Source organism: Gavialis gangeticus, unplaced genomic scaffold (genome assembly GCF_001723915.1).
Source record: "Gavialis gangeticus isolate Ggan-Ray unplaced genomic scaffold, GavGan_comp1, whole genome shotgun sequence".
NCBI classification, from domain to species: domain Eukaryota; kingdom Metazoa; phylum Chordata; order Crocodylia; family Gavialidae; genus Gavialis; species Gavialis gangeticus.
In genome coordinates this window covers 70,196,115-70,221,617 of record NW_017729034.1, presented here as the reverse complement: position 1 = coordinate 70,221,617, position 25,503 = coordinate 70,196,115, and the positions used below count along the sequence as shown (strand labels likewise).

The 25,503-nt window shown below is 40.8% G+C and overlaps 1 protein-coding gene across 1 annotated transcript in view; it reads left to right on the top strand.

Moving 5' to 3' along the window:
- MAP3K4 (mitogen-activated protein kinase kinase kinase 4) overlaps positions 1–25,503 on the top strand; it is a 159,923-nt gene that overhangs the window by 129,283 nt on the left and 5,137 nt on the right. The window contains exons 18-27 of the mRNA XM_019526945.1: positions 6,170–6,270; positions 6,979–7,059; positions 8,405–8,596; positions 9,528–9,598; positions 12,222–12,338; positions 15,142–15,301; positions 20,915–21,037; positions 21,899–22,005; positions 23,331–23,510; positions 24,931–25,497. Of these exons, the coding sequence (XP_019382490.1) occupies positions 6,170–6,270; positions 6,979–7,059; positions 8,405–8,596; positions 9,528–9,598; positions 12,222–12,338; positions 15,142–15,301; positions 20,915–21,037; positions 21,899–22,005; positions 23,331–23,510; positions 24,931–24,951 (1,153 nt within the window). The 3' untranslated portion in view covers positions 24,952–25,497. The remainder of the gene's footprint in view (positions 1–6,169; positions 6,271–6,978; positions 7,060–8,404; positions 8,597–9,527; positions 9,599–12,221; positions 12,339–15,141; positions 15,302–20,914; positions 21,038–21,898; positions 22,006–23,330; positions 23,511–24,930; positions 25,498–25,503) is intronic.

The window sequence follows — 25,503 nt, the reverse complement described above, 5'->3', positions numbered from 1 at the left end:
TTTCAAAATGGCTCGGTTCTTCTCTAGCAGGGGGGTTGTACAGCCTGAGGAACCATTCCATATGACCTAACTGTAGTCTGGGCAAGTGCAGTAGAGCAGAATTTGGGGTTCCAGTGGACATGATCATGGGCATCAAACTGCTGTCCACACTGCCACATACCCCCAGCTCTGTGCAGCTTCCTGGCTAGAGTTTTGTGCTGATGGGCAGTGGCACAGAGCCTCATTAGACTGGCAATGCAGAACTGTGGCTAATTAACAGTGGCAAGGGCTTGCAGTTACATGGAGCCACATTTAGGCAGCATGGAACCAGGTCATGTATGGTCAAGGAGTCGGGTGTGCAGCAGCACAGACCTCTGGCCAGGGTGTGTGACAGTGTGGGCAGCAGCATGCAGCCACGGGGCTGCCACCTGTAGTCATGTCCATGTCTACCAAATGCAGTTCTGTGAAGCTGCAGGCCCCTGGCTCCATACCATTGCCCAGTCAGAGCTCTGCACTACCACATGCCCCTGGTTCTTTGCTGGTACAAGATCCTGGCTCCACACTACCCACATGAAGCTCTGTGCAGTTGCATGCCCCTGGATCCATGCTGCCACCCAAACATGGTCCCATGGTCTGGCCTTGGAGGAGCCCCTGCAGTCTAGATCTGGCCCTTGCAGTCTGGATCAGGGCCCCCAGAGTGTTTGACACTCCTGCACTACAGGGTAGAAGAATAAGGTTATTTGTGTGGTTTTGTAATTTTTGTAGTCTTGTACCTGTGCCTGGTAACCACACAACAACATTACTTTCTATGTTTTGAAGTAGTACCATTTTCCAAGATCATCAGTACATTTGCTGGCCAGATTTCTCTGGCATCTTCCTCAGGCTTGCAATCTTGGTGTCACATGTAATGCTTCTCTCATTGTTTCCTCACATCGGACTATTGCCAAACCTTCTTGATTCTTCCATTATTTCTAAGTTTCCTTTTCCATTTACATCCTGACCACAGAAATACTGAGGTTCTGGCAAACTCTTGCGTGGGCACCTGCAGCCTTCTTTCCATCCTTCCTTCCCTCCAGTTCATCCAAATGGCTGTCATTTTTTTCCATGGTAGCTTTTAGTTGTTCTCTTTTGCCTTCATCAAGAATATTCCTCTGTTTGAGTCTCATTTTATTTCTGCTCTCCCTACCTTCTATTCAAGTTGTCCTTGTATTCTTTCTCTCTCTCTTCCCTGCCACACTGCATCACCAGTCCATCCTCTTGTGTCATTGGTTTGACATAATCTCTGATCGTTGTGTACTAATCGACCATACTTTTCTGTCAATCCTGCCCCCCGAAATGCTTGAGTTTGGGTCTGTTGATTCCAATCATGTTATCTAATTGAAACCAGTAGCTTCCTCTGTCTGAAACAATGTTTTCCTCTATAGCTCGGAGTACTCTGGCAGCACTCAGCAAATAACCTAACGAGGGGCAACAAAATTAATGCATTTTAGTGGTGCAGCATGTTCACAGGTCAAGGAAAGATGTTACAAAAGGGAATAGCCTTTTATTAGAATATTGGGCTGTAAATATTTTCTTTTTGAATGGAAAGGTATGGTATTTCTTGTGGTATCAACTTTGGTTGGTATTTGACCAGCAATTTTATAGCAAGAGTGTTAGTTTACATTTTGTTGGTGGTAGGGCAGGGCTAGTCATCCTGTGGCATAGATAGTCTCTGTGTGTGGCATGTTGCAGATCAGGGAGGGGACAGGCAACAGTGGCAGTTAGGGTAGGGAGCAGAAAGCAGAGCAGAAGATAAGGCAGGGGAGGGGGATCAGAGTGGCACGTGGGGAAGGTGCAGGGCTAATTTGTGATACTCCTTCCAAAAAGGTTGGGTGATACTGTGGTAGGGTTTTTAGCAGTGCCTCTCTCAAATGGAGCTGCAATGTTGTTGGAGCTGTGATGGTCCAGGAAATATGTGAGAAGCAAGGTGTGCTTGATATCTTTTGTTGGACGAGCTTTATAGCTGGTCCAGCTGGCCCAGTAAAACATACTACCAAACAAACCTTGCTTCTTTTAAATATTATCAGTTAAAAGCATGAGATGCTATTCTATTCACATGCAGAGTCATGATAGCAGATGTTGAAAACTTTGTATTATTATTTTTAATATAACATTAGGAGGTTATAGTATTAAAAATGTTGTTGTTTAAACAGTGGTAGGATTTGGAATCTCAGTGGGGTCATAGGTCTTATTTGTAGTTTGTGCTGCAGAAGTACCAAAAGCCCTATTGTGTTTGCCATTATACAGACCTGGTTTCTGTCTGAAGAGAACATAGCCTTGTTTGAAACAAGATACAACAAATGCATCTAGCAAGTGCTTATATGGGAAAGAGAGGAAGAAAAATGAAGGCAACAATAAGACTTCATAGTTACCTGGATAAATGTGGGCAAAATTTTAACTATTATAAATAGCTTTGTGTACTATTTGTGTGTTTACCAAATATTCTTTGTGCTCCCATTTTAAACCAGTTATTGAAGAAGACCCAGTGATAGTACCATACACTTTCAAGGTCCTTCTCACAACTAAATAATGTTCTGTTGAGTCCTGTTTATTTTAACATTCATTAAGAGGCAGTTTCATAACCAAGAAGACTATCATTGAGTAGTGTACGTGGTTTCCAAGAGCCAGACACAAAATTGGCTTCTTACTATTTAATGTTTTATAGAGTATGTTGAATGGATATCCCCTCTCCCCAAACCCCTTTTATCTGCTCTTTTTAAAGTTTTCTCCTAGAAAATGTGAGCAGTTGAAGGGTTGTCTAAGAAATCACTCTTTGAATAGAAGCAGATGAGGAAGAACATTACAATTTTTTACTATTTTATGCCTTGGTATGATACTATACTGCTGAATGTGAGTAACAAATTTTTACTTGATATGGATACTGTGCCCTTTTTTTAAATTACTGGGTACCCTAGCACACATTCATTTAACAGTATGAAGGGGTCTGATCCCTAATCCCAACAATATTGCCTCCTGCCATGTCACATATGCATGGCAAGAAATGCAGTTTTTGGATTGGAGATCAGATACCAGTCATTCCATTACTACTTGCCGTGCAGGAGAGCCTGGAATTGCAATCTCAAACCAGCCAGTGTCAAACCAGCTCCCCTTACATTCAACTGATTGTTGGCTCCAACTGCATGTTAAATGCAAAGTTCATATAAACCGTCCATTAAAAAAAATCCACATTGAATGTGGAACATTTTTATGGCTTGTTTTCCATTTTATGGTACCTTAAATTGGGTTCATGTGTAGCACCCTGCCCATTTATGTCACAATGAGAACATGTTAATCACAGCATAAATGTAACATGTAGAGGGAGGCATGTGTGTTTGTATATCTGAGAGATGAGTGCCTTTTTATTTGAAATAAAAGAATGGTTAAAAGAAGAGAGAACAATTACAGAATAAAAACATTGTCAAATTATGCAAGATTAAAAATAGTTTATGGTAGGAAAAGAAAAGCATCTGCACATTTCAGAGAATTGTGGCATGACTTCTAAAAAGCAGTCACACACATTTAGGTTGATAGAATGGTTTCAGTGTTAGATAGAAACTTATCTTATATTGAAAAGGAATTCACCAAGATGTTTATCCCCCAGAGTTTGAAATGCTGCTCTTAATACTATTTATATTCCCATTTTTTCTGAGAGTTGGGAATAATAAACTTCAAAGTTTTCTTCTGCAGCAGCAGCTGTGAATTTTTTTTAATGAACAATCTCTTAAATAGCACTTTGATAACCTCCAAATAGCATTTAAAAATAAGTGAGTTTTTCAAAACATTGGTATGTGGAGATTGTGCTTATGGTGAAGATTTTCTGAGAACGAATCAAAACTCTTCCCTGAAGAATGTTTTGTTGCATTTCAAGGAAGTGTTGCCTAGTGACTGGAATACAATAGAAATAAAGCTTTATATCTTTTGCAAACATTTATATAAAGTGCACACAGTTTATTGAATACAGAGACTTTCTAAACTGGTTGTGGTGCACAAATGCTACCATCGTTCAATTAATGCTGTTAAAATACACAATGTGTTTATTATAATTGGAAAATAGAAAATGCAAAGTAATTTTAACTAGTAGCCTATATACCAAGCTTTATGATAATTTATATCTGCTACTTCTGTACTAACCTTTCCTGTTTAAATGCTGAATTTCCAAGCTAGGAGAGCTTGCTGTTGGTCACAAATCTAGAGCACTAGTTGACCAAGTTTCTTTCCTTCCTGCCTGCCTTCCTTCCTCTGTTTGATAATTGGTGCATATTCAAAGGACAGTATATCTGGACAAAGTGGGAGTAACATGACCCTTACACACCAGAGTTCAGAATTGTGACTTTTGGAGCACCTTGCTCAGCTGCCATCTAATCCTGCAGACATCTGTATTCAACAGGTGTCTTACTTTTTTACTTCAGAGGTCCCCGGCACCAACTGTTGACCTTCTAGGTGTGCCCAGAAGTGTCTCAGTCTTGACTAGGCTGGGAAGCTTGGTGTGTATCTCTTGTCTAAGATATACCAGGACCCAGAAACTAGACATTATATAAGTTCCCTGACTGGCTTCATTTAATAGGTATTCTCAGAGCATGCCTAACTAACAGGATTGGGCTCCTTGCAAAAAGTAGTGGCAGTCGCTACTTAGTTTTAGAATGTGAAGGGAAATTTTATTTATTTATTGTATTTATTTTGATGTTCTGGTGGTGGCAGCCTTTTATATGATAACCTAGTGGTTAAAGCACTTGTCCAGGTTCAGTTTCTTTATTAAGCTGGGGGGATTCAAATCCACATCTTCCACCTGGAGACTTCTGTCACCATCAGGCAATAGGCTTTCCAGTGGGGAGAGATGGAGTGTGTGGCAGCATTTTTCTCTCCTCCTGTTGAAAGTGTGACACTGCAGCAAAAATGAAGGATTCCTGGGGCCAGTGAAAGAGCAAGAGGGAGCATAACTCGATAGCCTAGCATTCAGAGCAGTCCTAACTTCTGGTTCTGCCCCCAGAGCATTTTTTGGTATTTTACATTAGACAGATGTTGGACGAAGTACAGAATACAGTCCTGGGAGAACGGACCAGAACATAGGACTCTCTTCTCTTAGGTGAGCATTATGGGGTGCCTGTACACACGCTTCAACATGTTCTAATTTGAATGTGTCAGAACCAACTTGATTAATCACTGAACAAGTTGTAGTTAAAGCACCCCTGCAGCCATTTTGAAATGCGGGACAATGGATACACATAACACTGTGGCATTGAGCTGCTCTAATTAAAACACTCCCCCACCCATCCCAGAGCACGTGTATAGACAGTAGTGCTTCCTTTTGTTGCGTCATTTCTTTCTCTCTAGCCCCATAACTCTGCACAGTGGCGCAACTTGAACAGGAAGTGCAGCTAGTGCCCCTTGTTCTGTAAAACTTGTAGCCTGGTGGGTAGAACATTCTCTAGGCTTATTATGTAGAAAGGAGCACCACCACTGTTTTAAAGAAAAGGATGAGCCCTGTCCAGTTCTTTTACAGGAAAGCTATGGGAGAGGTTTGGGGCAGTGGTTCCTGAATGGATAAATGAAGTGCCTAAGGGGCAGGATTTAGGTTTCATCCCCATCTTCAGTATTTTCTTACTAGCTGTCTCTAGGTGGTCTCATACTCAGTCTCCTGTTTTTGTGGATCCCACCCGACTCCCCATGCACTATGTTGGGGAGTGTAGATGCCTAGCACAGGGTTGTACTAGATTCTACATGTGGTCCAGGTGTATTTTTCAGTGCCAGATCCTTTATGGGATCGAACCCAAATGTATTTACACCCGGCAGAGATTCTGGTTGGCCATCTGGTAGAATTTAACTTTTAAATAGACACAAAAATGAGGAATGATTGTACTTTTTAAGTACTTGGGGCTTGGTCCGGCAAAGTGTTGAGTATTGTTAGTTCCCATTTTTATTAATTTGAGGTGAAGGGGATCAGATCTTCAGTTAGGCAGAGTAGGATGGCGTCCCTTCTCAAGGACTTTAAGCAACATTATTGACTAGAAAGGAAAATACAGAGGATACACAGTTCTTCCTAGGGACAGTTTTGCTTGTGTGTGTTTTTCATTAATGAGATCAACTTTTCAGTAGTTCTTTCACTTTAAAAGTGCAATCAGTTTGTTAATTAGTGTAGTGGTTTCTTTGACAGGGGTTCCAGTGTCCCGGAAAACGATCGACTGGCTTCGATAGCAGCCGAACTGCAGTTTCGGTCTCTGAGTCGTCACTCAAGTCCCACTGAAGAGCGAGAAGGTGATTTTCTTGATAGCAGATTGTGACATAGATCTGCACGTTGTTAATATGCTGGTGTTCTCTGTCTGTCTGTCTCTTCCCCCCATCCCCAAATTTCCAGTCACAGTTTTTTCCCTTATTCTTAAAATTCGTTTTGTTGAAGCATGGCTTTTACTTTATTGGATTTAGCTGTAAGGGCAAATTTTAAAGCTAAGTGTCCATATTTTCCTAACATGCATATGTTTGTTTTGTAGGTACAGCTTGGACATCCTAATTTAGAACAGGTTGTTTTTTTTAGACATACTATTAAGTTGTTCTATTGCAGCATTCTAAATTAAATGGACCCCTGATTAACACTGTGTTTCAAGGATCAAATCTACTCTTTTTGGTACAGAGCACTGGTAATTAGGTTGCAAAGGATTTTCCCTATCCAGCAGTAGATCAGAAGCAAACTCTTTCTGTACCTGGTAGTTCATCAGTACTTGCAAGGCCTGTAGAACCACTACTTACTTGAAACACTGTGGTAGGAACAAGGAGTAGATCCTTATTGGTGGTTGGTCTTCTGACCTCCACCTCCTTCAGGTTATGAACAGCCCATGTAGATAAGCATGTAAGTAAAATGCATTAAAACAAGTTCTCTTAGACACTACATTTTATAGACTCCCATAAAAGTAATGTTATAACATCTCCTTCATGGAACATTTATTTCTCACAATGCTGTTTTTACAGAACCATCGTATCCAAAAGGAGATTCAAGTGCATCATCCCGAAGGAGTTGGGAGCTTCGAACTCTCATCAACCAGACCAAAGGTAAAAGGCAAAGGGATGCCGCCCACTTCAGTGTATTTCAGGTTCCTTAAACTAGTCTTAAAGTCATCGATGCTAATTGTGAAAATATTTGCATGCCTCTGTAAGCCAGAAGAATCCCAGTTGCATACAGGAGGGGGCTAGCAAAAACACAAGTTGTATTTGAAGAAATATGCTGTTCATGCTAAACACAATTAGTGCCCCTTTGTTACCAAGAATTGACTGCATGTTTATTGCTACTGGTTTAATGAAGAGATTTAAAAGTCCATGTTATATGAGACTGCTAGATACTTTAAAAAAGATATTCTAAAGATTCAAAAAGCATATAAAAATTGTTCAAATTTCAGAAAAATCTCTCATCCAAGTGGAACGAATCCGTAACAATTTCATCTTTCCCTTATTCAAACATTGTCATAATTCCAATGTATCAGTATGCACACTAAAAGCCCTGGCACGTGTTCATTTAATGACAATGAGATCTGATCCCTCATTCCAACAATCAGTTTGCCACATGTGCATGGCAGGAAGCAAGACTGTTGGGATGAGGGATCAGATCCCAACATGATTGTGATCCTAGGCTCCCCAAAGTACTGGCAAGTTGAAAGAGGAGAGCCCACAGGTCTAGCCAAGACCAGCAATCAGCTGATCATCAGCTCTAGCCCCCTGAACCACACTGGGAACTTGAACCAGCTCTGGTGTAGTCTGGAGCTGGATCCAACAATCATCTGATCATTGGGGCTGGCATGTGACTACACCAGGTCAGTTTGATTCCGCAGTGCAGTGAGCTGATAATTTGCTGATTGTCAGCCCTGGCTGGAACAGTCCTGGGGTCAGTTAGAGCCTGAGACTGTCTGGGCTGGGCTGACAATCACCTGGTTGTCAAAACCCTGTGCCTTGCAGCTCTGACCAGGCTTGTGGAGGGGGTGGAGCTTCCCTTGCTGGGGACTTTAAATCCCACTGCTGACTCATTCTTTGAAGTTCCCTAGGTGCTGGGGACACTGTGAAGTGGCATCCGCAGCTGGGGAGCAGGAGCTTGCAGCTCCTCAGCTGCCACTTCCACGGGCACCCTGGAAACTTCAAAAATTGGTCTCTCTCTGATGTGAGGCTCACAGAACCCCTCCCATTTGCCTCTGCAGGTTGGGTAGAAGGTGCTGAGTCCAGGACATGGTGCTGCTCCCTGCTGATTGGATAGGGGATGGCTGTTTCCTGGATCCTGGGGCTATCAAAAATCCAAGGAATAGACTCAATTCAATAAGGAAAATCAACTCGGATCAATTCAAATCAATTCAGATCTAGCAGCATAGGATCCTAAACAAAGAAAATTATTTGTGACTCTTGTTTTTATTAGACATAGCTTCCAAGCAAGTACCCATTGAAGCTGTTCAGAAGTCTGTTCAGTTGTTTGAAGAAAGGCGATACAGAGAGATGAGAAGCAAGAACATAATTGGCCAAGTTTGTGACACCCCAAAATCTTATGATAATGTTATGCATGTAGGTTTGAGGAAGGTGACTTTCAAGTGGCAGAGAGGAAACAAAATAGGTAAGTTTTGTAATAGATTTGTCTCTCCAATTAAAATATTGCATTCAGAATTACTTGTTCACCTTCTAGTTGGCTTTTCAAAACTTGCAGCTCCTTTGCCAATATTATCATAGTTGGTTTTACTATGCAAGGATGACTGACAGAATACTCAACATAAAGTACTGTTACTACTCACGTTCTCAGTAAAGTTCTCATTGGTCAGACAGAAACAATAATTGATGTGGATGGAATTCAGCAGCATACACAGATTAGCTTAATTTCAAAGGCAGTTACTCATAGTGTCTGATCTTGCCATTCCTTCACAGGTTCAATTCCTATTTAAGTTGTAAGGAGTTCTGTATTCAGACAGACGTGTAAGCACTTGCTGATGTAATTCCTATTGGCCACACTCGGATGCTAGTTCTGAATGTATATGAAGATTCTTAAATTCTTACTGCATATACCTGGGTGTGTCTACATGTGTGCTTTAATGCACAGTAGCCTATTTTACTATGCATTAATGTCATCTAAAAAAAGTGTGATTATGCTAATACACAGTAAAATAGGCTACTGCGCATTAAGCATTACTTAAAAACCATGCATATTAATTACTTGAAGGCAGCCTAATGCACATTTGTTTAGTATCTCACATTGGAGGTACTAAATTCAATGCTCATTAGCAAAAGTGCCTTAATGCACATGTAGATGTGCCCCCTAAGACGTTTATATTCCAGAGCAATCTGTTAGTTAACATGTCCACATTTAACATACTTGAACTCAGAATTATAAATGCATAATTATGTAGAAGCATTACAAATTCAGATCAGTTTTTAAAAGAAAAAGCAAATTAAGGCAATAAACCCCACTGGGCAGAGACATTTCTTTTTTATAGTCATTATTGAATAAGGAAAATGATCTGATGTTTGAGCCATTGTTCTTTGTAATTCTACAGGTGAGGGCCAGTATGGGAAAGTCTATACCTGTATTAGTGTTGACACTGGTGAACTGATGGCCATGAAAGAAGTGAGTACTTTATCTACAAGAGCAACTGTTCTTTGATTTAAGGGTTACTTTGTTTCCATCAGCATGAGTCTAGCCTGCAGTCTGAACCATTTTGTTGGATTTTTTAGAGCAGAGGAACAATAATATGAATTTGTACTCTGGATACCCAGGTTTACTAATGATCACCTGTTTTATGTTGTTTAAATCGATTTAACCATCTTTTTCATACCTGTAAAATTGGTAGTGATTCTTATGTAAGAGGCGAGATTTTTTTGTGGGTGATATCTTTTATGGGACCAACTGCATGGTTGGGAGAGATTCAGATACGCTGTCTAGTGCAAGATCACTCTTCTCCAGGTCTTCATCATAGTAAGCCTTATCTTTTTTACAGAGACATTGTAAAGCCTAATTAATGTTTGCTGCCAAGTTTTATACAAGGATCTCAATTTCTCAAAGTGTTTTATTAAATCAAAGCTGCATGAAAATTTGTATGTTATTCTATGGTATTTTATGTTACATTGTGTTCCTCTTCTTTTCCCTCCTTCTTCATTCCCTAGAGAAAAAGATATGAAGTGTCACACCAGATTTTTTCAGCTTCTCCTGTAGTTTAAGTGAGCTAGGCTGGGTCACAAAACTTTTCTGTACTCACCAGGTTAGTCATAAGTTAATTTTCAGTACAGAAATAAGTAAAGCTGCATAGGAACTGAGACCCTCATTCTCTGTTTTCCACCATATTTTACTTGAGATAAGATATTTATGTCAATCTTTAATTTTCTTTCATACCTCCACAGGCATGTGGAGGTAGCAAGGGGGTTTTACCAATTATCAGTGACTTTGATATTATCTAGTATGCACTCACCACTAGTACAGTTTATATTTTGTGGGGGCTCAGTTCTTTTTCCAGTTTTTCATTTATAACTTTCAGTGTCAGGTATATATTAAAAGCCAAATGAGTTCTTGTCTATCATTCCTGCCCATTGACCAAATAGCAGTGACTTAGGACCCTGTTGTTTTGTAGAAGACCATAATTTCCTAATAAGTGTCCTCCCTCTAGAATTCATAAGCCCCTAGTTTTTGTAGGTGCGATTTCTTTATCGAGACAAGCATATGTATGCCTTTGGGGAATGCCTTGGAAAACCTAAGGTTTATGTGAGAGAGATGTGCAGTTAATGGACCTTATGTTAATAAGCTAAATATGTAGCATGACATTTCCCAGCCCTTATAACTATATTTTGAAATTGGTTAATAAAGAATACTTAATTATATTTTAATAAATTAAAATATATCTGATTAATAACATGTTAATTTCTTATAAAGGACTACATACAAGCTATGTTTCATAGTCTCAGTTCAGAGTCTTTTTGGAATTGCTTAAGTGTAAAATATCATTGGATTTTTTTTTTAACTTCCCTGAAAAGCACTATTTTTTTCCCTGGGTTTTTCTTCAGACTTTAAAAATGAATCCTTCCAGAGCTGAGGAGAAACCAGTGAAGCTTCAGTTCAGTATATAATAAAAACCCACTGAAAATAAGAATTTAAACAACAATACTGTCTCAGCTATACTTTCTCTGACACCAGTGAAAATGACATGGGAAATACTTGATTTTACAGACATTGGCCAGATTGTATACCATGATTAGACATGAAAGTGGTACTTAAACATTTAAATTCCATCCTGCTTGAATCTCTGGAAAGTATTAATGCATCTTCTTCTGTAATGTGCCTTCAGCGTAGCTTTAAAACTTTGTCACAAAAAAGCAGCAACTAGGAGAAGCATTAATGATTTTTCAGGGGCTTGAGCAGAGCAGAACATGATTGCACTTAGATGCCAAATAGGTAGAGTAAGATGGGCAAGGAAAAATATTTGGACACCATTTGTTACTTTTCCTTGAACTTAACTTTATCACTGTTTAATGGAGTACAAAACCTCATGTTCTGAAATTTACACGGAGGTGACTAATCATAATGTCCTAGCAGCTCAAGTGAGTAGAGGTACATTTATGTTTCTTGTGTCTATTATTAACTTGATGTATTCACCTATTTTTTAACTTTAACCATATGATTAAAAATAGTATCTTCTCTACTTTGTACTAAGCCTTTTGTTTGACCTTGCAGTATATTGAAAAGGAAAGAATTAAATCAGTTTTTTATTAGAAGGTTTTCTAACTTTTTTTCTCTAGAAAACTTCATCACGGCTTCATTGTAGGAGTGCAAATGAGATCTGCTCCATCAGTTACCACCAGCGGCACCTGTTGTTCTTCCATGCCATTCCATGTCCTTGGAACAGATTTAGAAATGGGAAACTCTTCTAAATTCCTGTTAGCTAACAGCCTGCTCCTTCATGAAGCTTTTCTACGCTGATAACACTACTGATATGTGCAGACCTTCATATATTTGAGTCGTTGTGGTTTACATTATATGAGTTAGAGCACAGGCTCTTTCAGAACCGCATTTTGTTTTCAAATAGCACCATCTCTTCCCCTGCAATGTATATAAATCTTTTCCTAGAAATCCAAAAAATGAAGAATACTTATAAAAAGAAAATCTTCTTAGGTGTTATCCTGGTTTGGTAACTTTATTTAGTAGTTTTACATTTAGGTAACAAATAATGAAATGGCAATAATGAAAATAATTACTTTTGCAGATAAGATTTCAACCCAACGATCACAAGACCATCAAAGAAACTGCAGATGAACTGAAAATTTTTGAAGGCATTAAGCACCCTAATCTGGTTCGTTATTTTGGGGTGGAGCTGCACAGGGTAAGCTAGTGAGTTGAAAATATTTATGGAATTCAGACTCCTGTTTCTGGATCACAAATCTTCTTGCATCACAGCGCTGTACATTAACTTAGTCTTATTACCCAGCAAATCTCTGTGATTTACAACATTTCTCTGAATCTAGAAAAGATTTTAGTCAAAAGTAAGTTGTCGAAAGTTATTGGGGTTGGTCTTTAAAAGGGAAGTGAGAGTGCAATAAGGTTAGGAATGAATTGGTAGTACGTTACATGCTCTGCCTTAACTCTGAACATGTATACTAAAGCTTAAATCTTATTTCACTTCAGGTGCCTGAGTGGCATGTGTGCAGCTGTGTAACAGCAAGCGAGATTGTGTGGCTTAATGAGATGGATGCTGCCTTGTATGGGAGGAAAACTGGGGTTCTAGTTTGGGACTTTAGAGCCAGTGGGGCAGGAACATTTTCAGTGCTGTTTATTCATTTTATTCAGTAGATACTAAATGTGGGGTGCAGTGGGTCAGCTTCAAGAGGAGGTCTAGAGGGTGTACTGCAACTGCCTGGTCTGTGGTCTGGTGTTCTTTACTAGGAAGCAGGAGACACAAATTCAAACACTCTGCGTGACAGTGGCCCAAATACCTTGGATCACTAGATCAGGGTTAGCAAATTATGGCCATTAGCAAGCTGTGGGCTGCAGAACCATTGGATCTGGCACGCAGATGTGAGACTTATGTGGCATTTGGCAAGAAGGTGCTTCCACCCATACCATGGCAAGGGAAAGCAGCAGCAGGTGCTTCCCTCTGTGCTGCAGTAGGAACAAGCAATGGTAGTGGGTGCTCCCACCCCACCTTTGGGGGCTGCAGTAATGGTGGGGTCCTAGTGCTTGCCTGCCTGCCTCTGATCCAAGCTGTGTCATTCTGGCTCACAGCCTGAAAAGGTTACCAACCCCACTGTAGTTAATCATTGGTTAAAAAGTAGAGGGTCTCCTTTCTCTTCCTTTGACATCAAACACCTACTGGTCATGTTTCTCTGTGACTAGTTTCAGGATGAATCTGGCTTTATACGTGTCTGGGTGGCTGCTTCACCCGAGCACGTCTGCAGTCAGCATGTGGCATCCTGAGCATGCCCAGGTGGAGGCATGGGATGGGTCTAGTTATGTTGAATTTCAAGCTTGCACATAAGTGCCAAAAACTGCAGTTATGTAAGTGTCACATAGGTGCATGGAGATGAAACAAGATTTGGTCCTAAGTAAACTCACAAACTAACTTAAGGCATGGACAGATGGCACACATTTACAGTGGAATAGAAAAAGAATGCACAGTTGCCCAATCCAGTTGAGAATTATTTGAGAGAGAATCAGGGATAAATTTTTTTCAGTGAGTTCTACCAGTGTAGGCATTGTCTGTCTGCAGCTTGTTGTTGGAGAGCATTTTTACACATGGTGGGATGTGGTGCTGGGTGCTTTTAAGTAGCAAGCCACGCTATTAAAAACTCCTGCGCATCACATGTAACAGCATTGCTGTCTCCATGCTGAAAAAATGGCGGCAGGGTGCTTTAAACTAAAGCTCATTGGACGTGTTTTATTTTAAAGTGCCCCACCACCGTTTTGTCAGCATGGAGACACTGATACACATGATGCATGAAGCTGCCAGAGCGTGTCAATTTCTTTGCTCCAGCAAACTCAATTAAACATGTCTGCTCCAATGCACTGGATTTCCAGACTTACCCTCATGTGAGTAGGAGCCCAGAGAGCCTGTAGCCACTTGCTGAAGGCAAATAGACTATTACCTGTCCCTGTGCCACGTGGTGATGAAGTTCTGTATGCTGCTGTCCCTGGATAGTTACACTGTTGTGTGTTCCTGACCCTGGTGTAATTTATAGCGGTATTCCATCGCATGCAATCACTTCCCTTTGTAGACAAAGCTACAAACATCCAGAAGCTCTAAAAAGCACTTTATTAACAGCATAGGACACAATTTCTTAGTGCCTCTCCTCCAAAGCATGTGGACCTGTTAAAAAAAAAATCTTCATGTGAAAATTAAGAGAAAATTGCAATGCATAGATTAGGCATTTCAAAAAGCAGATGTCTTTCAAATAGAACTAGAATCTCTTCACTACTAGTTAGAGAAAAAATAGCCCATGTAGAGTCAGAGAAACTAGAAAATTGGCCCACAGAGCCTTTGAGACATTAGAATCTACAAGAGGGGGATAAAATAACTAGTCTTTTTTGCTTGTTGCTTTTTTGTTAAATAACTTAGTCACATACCATACTTAACTTTTTTCCAAGAGTTAGTGGTTGAAAATTGGAGTGCATGTCTTAAATGAAAAACCCCGTTCTAAATAGGTTGGTTAAAAGGAACCTTCTTTTTGCCTTCCCAAAACAAGGTGTGTCTTATTTGGGGCATGTGGTACGTGAGTAAAACCAGTATACATAAATTGATGTTATAGCACTCAACAATATACCTGCCAGCTTTTCATAAGGTATGTTGTTCTAAAATTACAAACTGTTCTACCAGCTCTTTGAGGGCTACCAGGATTCATTCATCCATAATTTGTATTAGTATCGCAGCTAGTTATATCATTACAGGACGATGCACAGAGGAGATTTTGTTTATGTATGTGAGAACATAATGCTAAAAATAAGTCTGTCAATGTAGAATAATATGATGAAATTTGTGGTTTAATAGTCCTGATAATCCCAGTTGAAACTAACACTCTTTTGAAAAAAAACAACTAGGTTTTGGAGGGAACTCCTGTTAAACATCAAAGATGTTAAATGTTAAAGATTAAAAATAAGACCAACACAACCCCCCAATTTTGTTCCCACCACAGGAGGAAATGTACATCTTCATGGAGTACTGTGATGAGGGCACACTGGAAGAGGTATCAAAGCTGGGCCTTCAGGAACATGTCATCAGACTCTACTCGAAGCAAATCACCATTGCTATCAATGTACTGCATGAACACGGGATAGTTCATCGAGACATTAAAGGTAAATGGTAAAATAAGCAAATAAGGAAAGGTGTTTTGTTGCAGTAAAGTATTGTGAAGAAATAGTTGCAGAAGTCATTTATGGAGATTTAAAGAAAGTTCTCTACTCTAGAGCAGCAGTTGTGTTAATAACAGTCTTGGCCCCATACCTGGACAGTTTATAAGCTATTAGCAGTTGCCCATGAGGCACTTCCGTAACTTCCTTTGAGGACACTGGGAGCCCTAGGGCTCTTAATCCAGGTACTGAAATCTGACCCTTAGACTTCTACCCCTTAGACTTCTGACCCTTACACCAGTAACCTGCCAACTTTTTTTTGTTATTGTTCTGGTCTTTTCAAGAAATTATGGAGTTTTTGGGGAGCTGAAGAGCAGCGTGCAGTTGTCAGGGTTCAAGAAGAGCACGTAGGATTTCTAAGGAGTGATTCATTTATTTTAATGGTAAAAGGCTGTCCTAATTTGAAGGGAGACTAAAGACTAATATACTTAAATTATGCTTATTTATTGTTTTTATGATGCATATTAGTTAGTCTACACAACTTGGCTTTTAGCTGTCCCTTACAATAAACAGGCTGGAGCTACAAAACCTGGGATTTTTTTGGCATACAGGGACACTTCCTCTTTCCTTTTGTTTCATTCCTTTTACTTACATTGTCACGATCAGGGCTTCTTCTCTTCTGCTTCTTTTGGGAATGTTCTCCTATTTAGTTTAGCAAGATATGTCTTCCTCAACAATGGCAGAGAAACCAAAGAAGGCAGAGAAAAATTGCTCTCAGAGTATACCCTGTGAATGCTCAGTTTGATAAGACAGTGCAACCCAACGATGCTGGGTTTCTATGTCCCTCTTGCTCACAGGGTTCTGAATCATCGCAGCAGTCTAAGGGATTCCCAGTTGCTCTTGGTCCTTTGGCCTCATGCACCTCATTTGGGAAAGAACTGTCCACGACCCAGAGGCCTCCCACCCAGGTAGGCCACTCTTGAGTCAGCTTTGGCATCTTTATAGGAGAACATCACCCTTCCTTTTAATCTCATCCCCAAGCATTCTTGTCTTTCCTGTTCTCCTTCAGGGCAAAGGCTTTTTCTCCGGTTGTAAACTCGCCTCTGACCTTCCCGTAAGCACCATGCATATGGTGGTCATACAGATTTAGGTGATTACTTTAAGGTTTAATTTGAGGTTGATCAGTTTTGAGGTTGCTTCCTCTTGGAAGAGGAAGTGTTAAAATCCAAGGTCTGTCCTGGAAATTGGGTCGTGTAAACAGTCAGGATTCCCTTTGTATCTGTGTAGGGCCTCCTTAAGCTTATGGTGTACTTTCTAGATGACAAGGAGTGCGTCTTCCTCTTGTGTGAAGCAAAAACTAGTATTTAGTAGTTCATGGAGTTGTATCGCTGTATTATCCAATAGGGTCTTCATTGCCTCATTTTCCTCATGTCCAGTACTGGAGTGCTGTTTAGGAGCTATTCCAGTTTCAGATGTTGAAGCGGTCAGGGTTGTTGCTGGTCATTCCATGCTCTAGATAGGGCTTTCCTAATCCTTAAAGTCAAGTTATTGCTAACATGGTGACTGTGAAAGGGTCATCTGTATAAAGGGGGCTTAACTTAAGACTTCCCTCATCCATAAATTTGGTGGATGAATCCGTTCATATTAGGGACTCATTTAGAATGCCACATGTATGTAATCTGAGTGTAATCCCAGCGAGGCATATCTATACTCTCAACCTCGGTAATTAAGTAAATTGTGGTAGATTTTATAGGTTGCAATGGGGGCAACTCATGATCATGTACTTGCATACTTTTGCTTGCATAGACGTGGGACATTATCATGTAGTGTACATGGAGCCTGAAGTAAAATTGATTTTTCTGTGGAATATTCTCACTTCTCCCTTGTGGCACACCTCAGTGGACTGCTTTTCTCTATCAGCAAATACCCAGTTATTCTTTAGTCAAGTCTTTCATGTGTGTTCCGTTGTTAGGGCTCATATACGTCCTACATGCTTGAAATGGGCATCTTTTGGCCAGCAGTGTCCTTTGAAGTTGCATCTGTCCCCAGACTTTAAAGGGTTGATCAGGGTCCTTTGCATATTTTTGCTCCTTACAAGCTGCGGCTAGGTTTTTGTTGTATATTAGGCTCTGATGAATGTAGTCATTATTTCTAGTCCTCTTTGGGTTTTTCTTAGTTTCTTTTCAGGTGTTTTGTTTCTTTGTACCTGGGTACTTGGGCTTTATTACTTGTGGCTACAACCAAATCTCCTACATTTAAACATTACCTGTATTGTGCAAGAGCCATACACTTCAAAGATGGCCATACCACATGCCAGTTCTGTCTGATATAAGGACATATCCCTGAACAGTTCTCAATCCCCAAATCATTCACAAAATGAAGGCAGAAGACAGCTGATGCTCACCTGAAACTTTTCTTACATGACAACTCACTGAGACCTGCCTTTTATCCTAGTACATGGGACACTGCTGGGAGAGAACAGTCTTTAAGTTAAGAGTGCTCCAGTGTTAGGCCTCATGCACCTTCTAGAGCAAACTCTTCTGTTGTTCATGCCTTCAGGTCCTTGTTTTTGACTCCTGGGAGGGTAGAAAAGATAGTTACTCCACAAAATATCTTAGGCATGGGTCACTTTCTGATTGATTTTTAAGTAAAAAGAAGCTGAAGTTACCTCGTTCGTTATCAAAGGGTGTCATTTAGCCTTGTGCTGAGAAGAACTTAAGTTTCCAAGCTTCAGCACTGGCTAAAGATAAGCTTCTTTCTGCATTCATTTGCAGAACTGCAGCACTGTCAACAGGGTTCTTGGTACTGATGCTTGGTGACTCAATATTGCCAGTAGGCTTTTTTGGTACTGAGGTTTTTGGCATGCACAGCGTTGGTGCCATCAGTGTGTTGTGTAGTTCATGCTACTGACTATGGCATGCAGGTTCATCATACAAACTAATCTCATGGTTTGAATGCTTCTCGAGTCTCTACTGTTATGGTCTGCACTGTGCTACCACTTTTGGTACTTGTTTCTAGCTTGCCAGTGAAAGTATGGTTCTGAGGTCCAAACGAGAGAACTTCTTATAACCTGCTTTACAAAACCCCACCATCTCTTGAGGAGTACTATTCCTTCATTGAGAGAGTACTGTTTCTATCTCAAGGTGATAAAAGGACTGCTTCTTCATGATACTCCCCCCAGATTGCATTCTCTTTATGACTTTTATGTATCTAATAGGGATTCTAGGGTTAATTAGTTCAGGAAAGGAGGAGCTGAAGATAGTATATCCTCAGGGTAGCACCTTCATAGTTCCTTCTTCCCTTAAGTCTCTGCACTCTGACCCTATTGGGTACTAACTCTGAGATCCTCTTCAGTCTCTTCTTGTAGAGCTAGGTCCTCATCATCAGTGAGGTCCTCAAGTGTGCATCAGTAGCAGCTGCTCAAAGGACTGAGGCCCATAAAACACCTGCTACCTCTTCTTTATCCTTCGGTTAAACTGTAGGTCTTATTGCTCCATCTCATCCTGACCATTATAAAACTTATTGGGACATTTTTCACAGGATTGCAGATGGCCTGTAAATCCCTTGTGAGACTGGGCATGAGAAGTCCCAGATATTTTTCGTTTCTACATACCAGAGTGGTATCAGTCAGTGAGGGCCGGCAGAATGGGGTAACAGGCTTAATATCGATCCCAACTACATCCAAGAGAGTTGCCCGTGTCTGGCATTGAATACTTTTATGTTCATTCAGTTCCAGGCTTGCTGGTTATGATAACCACACAAAGACGTTATAGACGGCAGCAACCTAAGACCATGCCTTAAGGGAGAAACTAAATATCTGGATTTATTTGGGGGAAGATGTTACTAATTTGCCAAATTCCATCTCAGATTTTCTAACTAAGAGGCATTATTGTCTGGTTGTAACTGTTTTAAATGGCATGAAGTAAGCAGGTTTATAGACAAGCTATCTCAAAATTTATCCATTCATTTAAATCCTTGATAGTAGAAGGGCAATTAGTGTCATGAACCTGGACAGCTGCCAAAGGGTTAGTTCATACGTTTACAGAACAACAGTCCTGTGTGGAGGCATCTGATGCCTGTTTTGGCAGTGTTGTCTTACAGTTAAAGTTAGAGTGATTTGTCTGAGTATCCACCCTTTACACATCACGTCACTGCTTCTGAGTCACTAGAAGCACAATAGGTATGCAGAAACTTGAAGGAAGGACATGTACTTATATATGCAGCAACTGTGGCTCATCGAGACGTGTTGCTCATCTTTACTCTATCACCCTGCCCTCTTTACATGCAACTAGATTTTGGTAACATTTAAATGTTCACCAAAGTTTGGGAGGACCTTTGGTTCCCCTCTGCTATTTGTCCTGGGTGGGAGGAATGACAGTCCAGGGGCTGGTAAAAGGATTCCAGTCTCATGTGCTGAATATTAAGACCCCCCCCCCCGAAGCAAAGACATGTGGACACTAAGCCTTGTGGAACTGCAGTCATTGTTCTGGAGGTAACCATTCTTTCCCAACATGTAAAACTTCATTGGTAATCAAGGAACGGAATTTATTTCTGTTGCACACAGTCTCCTTTTAATACTATTATGTGTATAACTTCTTTCTCTATCTTGCTGACGTTAAATAACTAAACGCCGCTTCGAGAAGCTTTGGTACTTGCTGAGGAACTTTTGCTTAAGACAGGTAGTGTTTCACCATTATTGACCAATATTGCTTTTCTATATACTGAGCATTTTCAGGGGGTTATTTTTTTCCCCTTAGTTCCAAAAGTATCTCTGTTGAAGAATGATGCTATGCTAACTGGACAAGCTAATATTCTAGAAGGCAAGAGGAGATGAGGGTTCCTGTGCAAAAGTGGGAAACAGATGGAAAGGCCAAGGGCGGGATTCACAAAGGGATGTAGGCATTCCCATACCTAATTTTTAGGCGCCTAGCTTCGGAGGGGAATTCTTACAGAAGTCGGGATCTTATGTGAAATGGAGATTAATAGCATAAAACCCGTCTGCACAATGGCCTGGTGGTTAGAGCACTTGCCCAGGAAGTAGGGACCAGTGTTCAACTCCTTCCAGAGCCTGAGGAGATTCATACCCACCTCTCACATCTTCTAGGAAAGTGCCATTATGGCTAAGATGAGCTAAATGCACACTGCACCTCTTTTGTTGAAACTGGATCACTGAAGCTACCAATGGGGCCAGAGAGAGAGAGCAAGCAAGGAGCCCAATTCTGTAGCTGAGTGAAGGAAGCACTCCCCTGGGAGAGAGGAAGGAGAGTCCTGGGTTCTTGCAATGCTGTTTAGGTATTGTAGTCAGCGTCTATGAATGAATAATGCTGAAACAGTACCAAAACCAGTAATCAGGACCCAGAATTCCCTTGCTTCCAGGGGGAGTACCCTCCCTCCTTTGTTTAGGGAGTACCTATGGAGGCACACTGTATGATTTTCCTCCCTTGGAGGAGTGTTCACTAATTGTTAGAACAGGGAGCCCCAGGTGACCCCTGGAAGTCCCTGCCAACCCTAGTTTCCTATGATTCTGCTACAAGGTTTCAGTTAGCATATGGTACTGAAACCTGACTCCTCAGTTGAACAGCAGTTTAACAAGTTGTTAAATGTTTGTGTGCTTCCCAGGAGCTAATATCTTCCTTACCTCATCGGGACTTATTAAGCTGGGAGACTTTGGCTGCTCTGTTAAATTAAAGAACAACACACAGACAATGCCTGGAGAAGTGAACAGTACTCTGGGAACTGCAGGTGAGAGAGACTGCCAGAATGTTTTTCTGCCCCATTACCGTCTATGAAACTCAGAGGGCAGTGCAGGGTCAAATTTCAGTGGAGCTCTGGCAATCTTACTTGGTAGGATATTGAGAGAAGGAGCACTGAGACGACCTTAACTGGTAGGATGGGTCTCTAGAGAAGGAAGTACAAAGTACAGCACAGCAGAGTTTACACAAAGGAAAGAAGAACATAGCTTCCAGAATCTCTCACTTTATGCATTGTGCACTTCTTTAGAGCACCTCTGGGCTATGTAAACAGCAAACCGTATTTAACTTTCTGGTCTACATTGTTTTGTGTTTTTTTAACATGCTTATTTTTTCTAAGCATGCTTGTTAATGTAAGATCTGGTGTGAATGGTTGTAGCTCCGTGGAGGTCTGTCACATCAGATCTCAGTTTGAATCAACATGTTCCCACCAAGTTTTGCACCCAGAAGACATAGACCTCCTAACTGGGTAACAATTCTGGAGCGATACAACTGCACTTTGCAGGACCATCACATTTTGAGAGGACACCATCCTCTACCCTTACCAAAATAGTATAGTGTCCTTTTGCACAGCTGTTCTATTTTAAGAAAGGGAAAATAACTGAAAATATGCAGTTTTTCCATCTTTAACTATAATATCTCAGTATAAAAGAAGCATATGCTGCAAGTCTTTCAGAAAACAAGACAGCAGTTTCATAGTGAATGACATGTTCTAACAAGCAAAGAGTAGCTAGTGGTAAATTGCTGCAGATGTATCAGACAGGGTTTGGTGGCTTTTCAGTCGCTTTTTATTTTGGTACATACTGTTCCTTCTTTTGTATAAACTGACACTAACATTTGTATTTTTTCAAAGCATACATGGCTCCTGAAGTAATTACCAGAGCTAAAGGAGAGGGGCATGGACGTGCAGCAGACATCTGGAGTCTGGGCTGTGTTGTGATAGAGATGGTCACCGGCAAGGTAAGGACATTTCACATGCTGTGTGAAGCCAGGCTGATTGAGAGAGATCTCGGCTGTAGGTTCTGATCTTCAGAAAAGAGGCCTGGACAATTTTCACTGGTAAACAGTGTAAAAGTGATATGCATTTGCTATTAGCTGGAACCCCACAAAGAAAAATCCATTTTACAGGCTTGGAAACATTTTAATTTCCAAGGCTGAGGTTTCACTGTGTTGCAGATGGCACATCCATGTTTGGAAATAGAAAAGTATTTTTCTAGGGACATTGGGTATGATTTACACTACGGTCTCTTCAGCTTGTGTAGACATACCTGAACTTATGCTTGCTAGCTTGGCTACTGCTAGCAGTGTGGCAAAGACCTTTGTGCAGGCTGCAAAGTCCAGCCAGGAAGCTGAGTAAATACTGACGCGGTTAGCTCATGGTTTGCTCTGTGCCACTGTGGTGATGCTGCTAGCAGTAGCCAGTTATGGCTAGCTTGGGTGTGTCAACTCAAGCTGCAAGCCACAATCTGTTTTCTGGTTTTTTCCTCCAAGCAGAATCTCTTTCTCTTCCTCTTCTGGAAATACTTGTAGTTTTGGAGTGTTGCTCAGCTGTATCCTGAAATGGTTTTCAGACTTTTTGTGGTACTTGTCTTGCACACCCTCTATCTCTGAGACATCCCACAAAGAAATCAGTGAAATCATTAGGAAATGTACACTGACCACTAGAAATGTTGTCATGTAATGGATTTGGTTTTTTATGATGATCAATTTTAAATTTCTTTATTCTCCTTATGCTCTGTTTTTCTGTCCTACGTAGATTTGCTGTATTGTTTCATAAATATGCTCAATGCATGTGTACAGAAGAACGTTCTCCACCCCACTGCAGTTTTAGGCAAGCTTCAGACCAATGACCACAGAAAGCATTTCTGTCTTGCTTATCAGCTATCAGTCAAAGCTGTACTTCTAACACAGCTTGGAGATAGGAACTGTGTCCATAAAGGGTTGACTTTGCCTCACTTGCTTTCATACAAATGTATTTAAAGCCTGCCTTCAGGATCCTGGATGTCCTATTCTGTGTAGTTTCCTATGCCATGCTTATTACAGTATCTGAGTGCCTTAAGCAAGCCAGCTAATATCTGTCAGGTGTTTGAAGATGATGAGCTGCAGAGCCTCATCTGAGGATCTTAGTGTTTTTAGATTTTTGTAAAATGATGGCATTCATGCTGCTAAGTCCATGAGCTTTGGTTATTTCACTAGCCTTTCTGAGCCAGAGAGCTGAGTGCTTCCCTTGACTATTGAATCTCTTCACTAAGCCCGGAATTCAGCAGTCTTGTTATCTGTTGCAGCGGCCATGGCATGAATACGAGCACAACTTCCAGATCATGTATAAAGTGGGGATGGGTCATAAGCCTCCTATCCCTGAAAGGGTAAGTCCAGAAGGAAAGGACTTCCTATCTCACTGCCTGGAAAGTGATCCAAAGATGAGATGGACAGCTAGCCAGCTCCTCGACCATCCCTTTGTCAAGGTTTGTTATATTGGTTTGGCTTTAGGATCATAGTGGGATACAAATCAGAAAGACCGGATGATTCTGTGAGCTGTAGGTACAACTGTGGGGCAATATCTTGTACTAGGGTGATACATCCAAAGAGTCATTGTAAAAATGCATGCACAATGTTCGTGGTGCTGGCAAATGTTCTGGTTAGTTTCTTGGTTGCTGATTTTGGTGGCTGCATCACCTCTGTCAAAGGAATGTTCTGCGGTGGGTGCTATCTGTGCATATCACACAAGATGCTCTGACCAGTTTTATTGAAGGGCTTTAAATATAGATTAAAGCAATCTGGCCTCCAAGTTTTTTAACTGTAAAAAAAAAAAAATAGGTTGTGAGAAGTTAACTGTAATAGCAATTGTGCTGTTAGTGGGGCTCCCACACATATATGAGTACATTGACAGTGATTTGAGTAACGGCTTGCTGAAAAGTAAGTACTGTAAATAAAAAGAAAATACCATATTCACCTGAATCCAAGATGAGACTGAATTTCAGACAAGGTGGCAGAATGGGATGTTCACGGATGTTTCAGAAACATGGGATGAAAGGGCCCTGCTCTCCCCAAAATTCTGTTTCTCATAGGTATGTTGTTCAGTGGGTTGGAAAGACTTTGGTTCCTGCCATTTTTATCAGCTGTGTTGCAATTTTTATTGTAACTTTTGTTTGAATTATTTACCTGAAGATCTTCTAAACTAATCTATCAGTGACAATGGACTCATAGACTCCCAGAGTCAGGAAGAGGACCCGGTAGACTATCTAGCTTCTATGGGCGGGGAGCAGGGCGGGGCGTGTTTTCTGCAGTACTATTCTAGTTCAGGTAACATAGAGGAACATTTTCTTGCAAAATCCCTACACCCTGGGTACTCCTCCATGGGACGTGGGGTATTGTTGACAGGTAACAGGAAGTAATTGGAGGTAATGGTTTGGAGCAGGCTGTGATGATGAGTACAGTAGAACCTAAGTGGTGTGCACCCTATTTGGTTTTCAGCAAGTTGCCAAATCAAGAACCACTTAGCTGTTTGCTGTGGCTTATACTTCAAAGGATGCTGCTTCTCCTGTCAGCTGAAGCACTGCCACAGCCCCAGGCAGCTGTCTGCTGTGGCTGTACTCCCTATTAGGTCACAAACTGGCATCGTCACAGAGACTGAATCCTGTGAAGAACCTGGGTCTTCCTGTTCTCTGTGTGTGTGTGTGTGTGTGTGCGCGCGCGCGCATACATGCATGTGCATGTACACACCCACATACACAAGGAATAGTTTAAATGGCAAAAATACATTATCTATTCAATGTTCCACTTTGGTGAGCAGGAAGAAGATGCCTGTGGCATTTTTTTCTGCCCCCACTGTGGAGTCCGTGCAGCTTAGACTTGTGGTTGCTGACTGTTTTGTGTGTCTTTCAGGTTTGCACAGATGAAGAATGAAGTTGCTCAGTCTCTGCCTTCTTGTTTCCTGGCAAAGCATCTGTTAATCACTACTGTATGTAATATTTACATAAAGACTGTGCGGAGAAACAGTATAAAATTTAAACTCACCATGACTGAAGACTGCACAAGTGACAAGCGTCACTTCTTCTGCTGCTCCCGTATGTTTTACTTGGCACATGTTGCTCCTGTGACAGTGTCCGCAAGTTTAAAGAAGCTGCATGTTTCAGTGAAAGTGCCATTACTACTGTATATGGACCATTACCTTTTTTGTTCTTTCTCCTGTTTCTCATTTGATTGAGAACTGTAAGTTAATAGGTAGTATTTTTGAACTTTCTAGGTTCGAAAAAAGTTGTAGTGTTATCAGGCGTTATGGACCTTGTTTTTTAATCTCCTGTTTGTTGAGTGCACTGACTGTGAACTTTTACTCTGGTTTTTTTTTTTTTTTTTTTTTTTTGTTTGTTTTTTTTGTTTTTGTTTTTGTTTTTTGGGCCAGCTTCAGATTTGTTATGCAGAAGGCTGTTTAATGAAATTTAAAAAAAACAAGTTTTT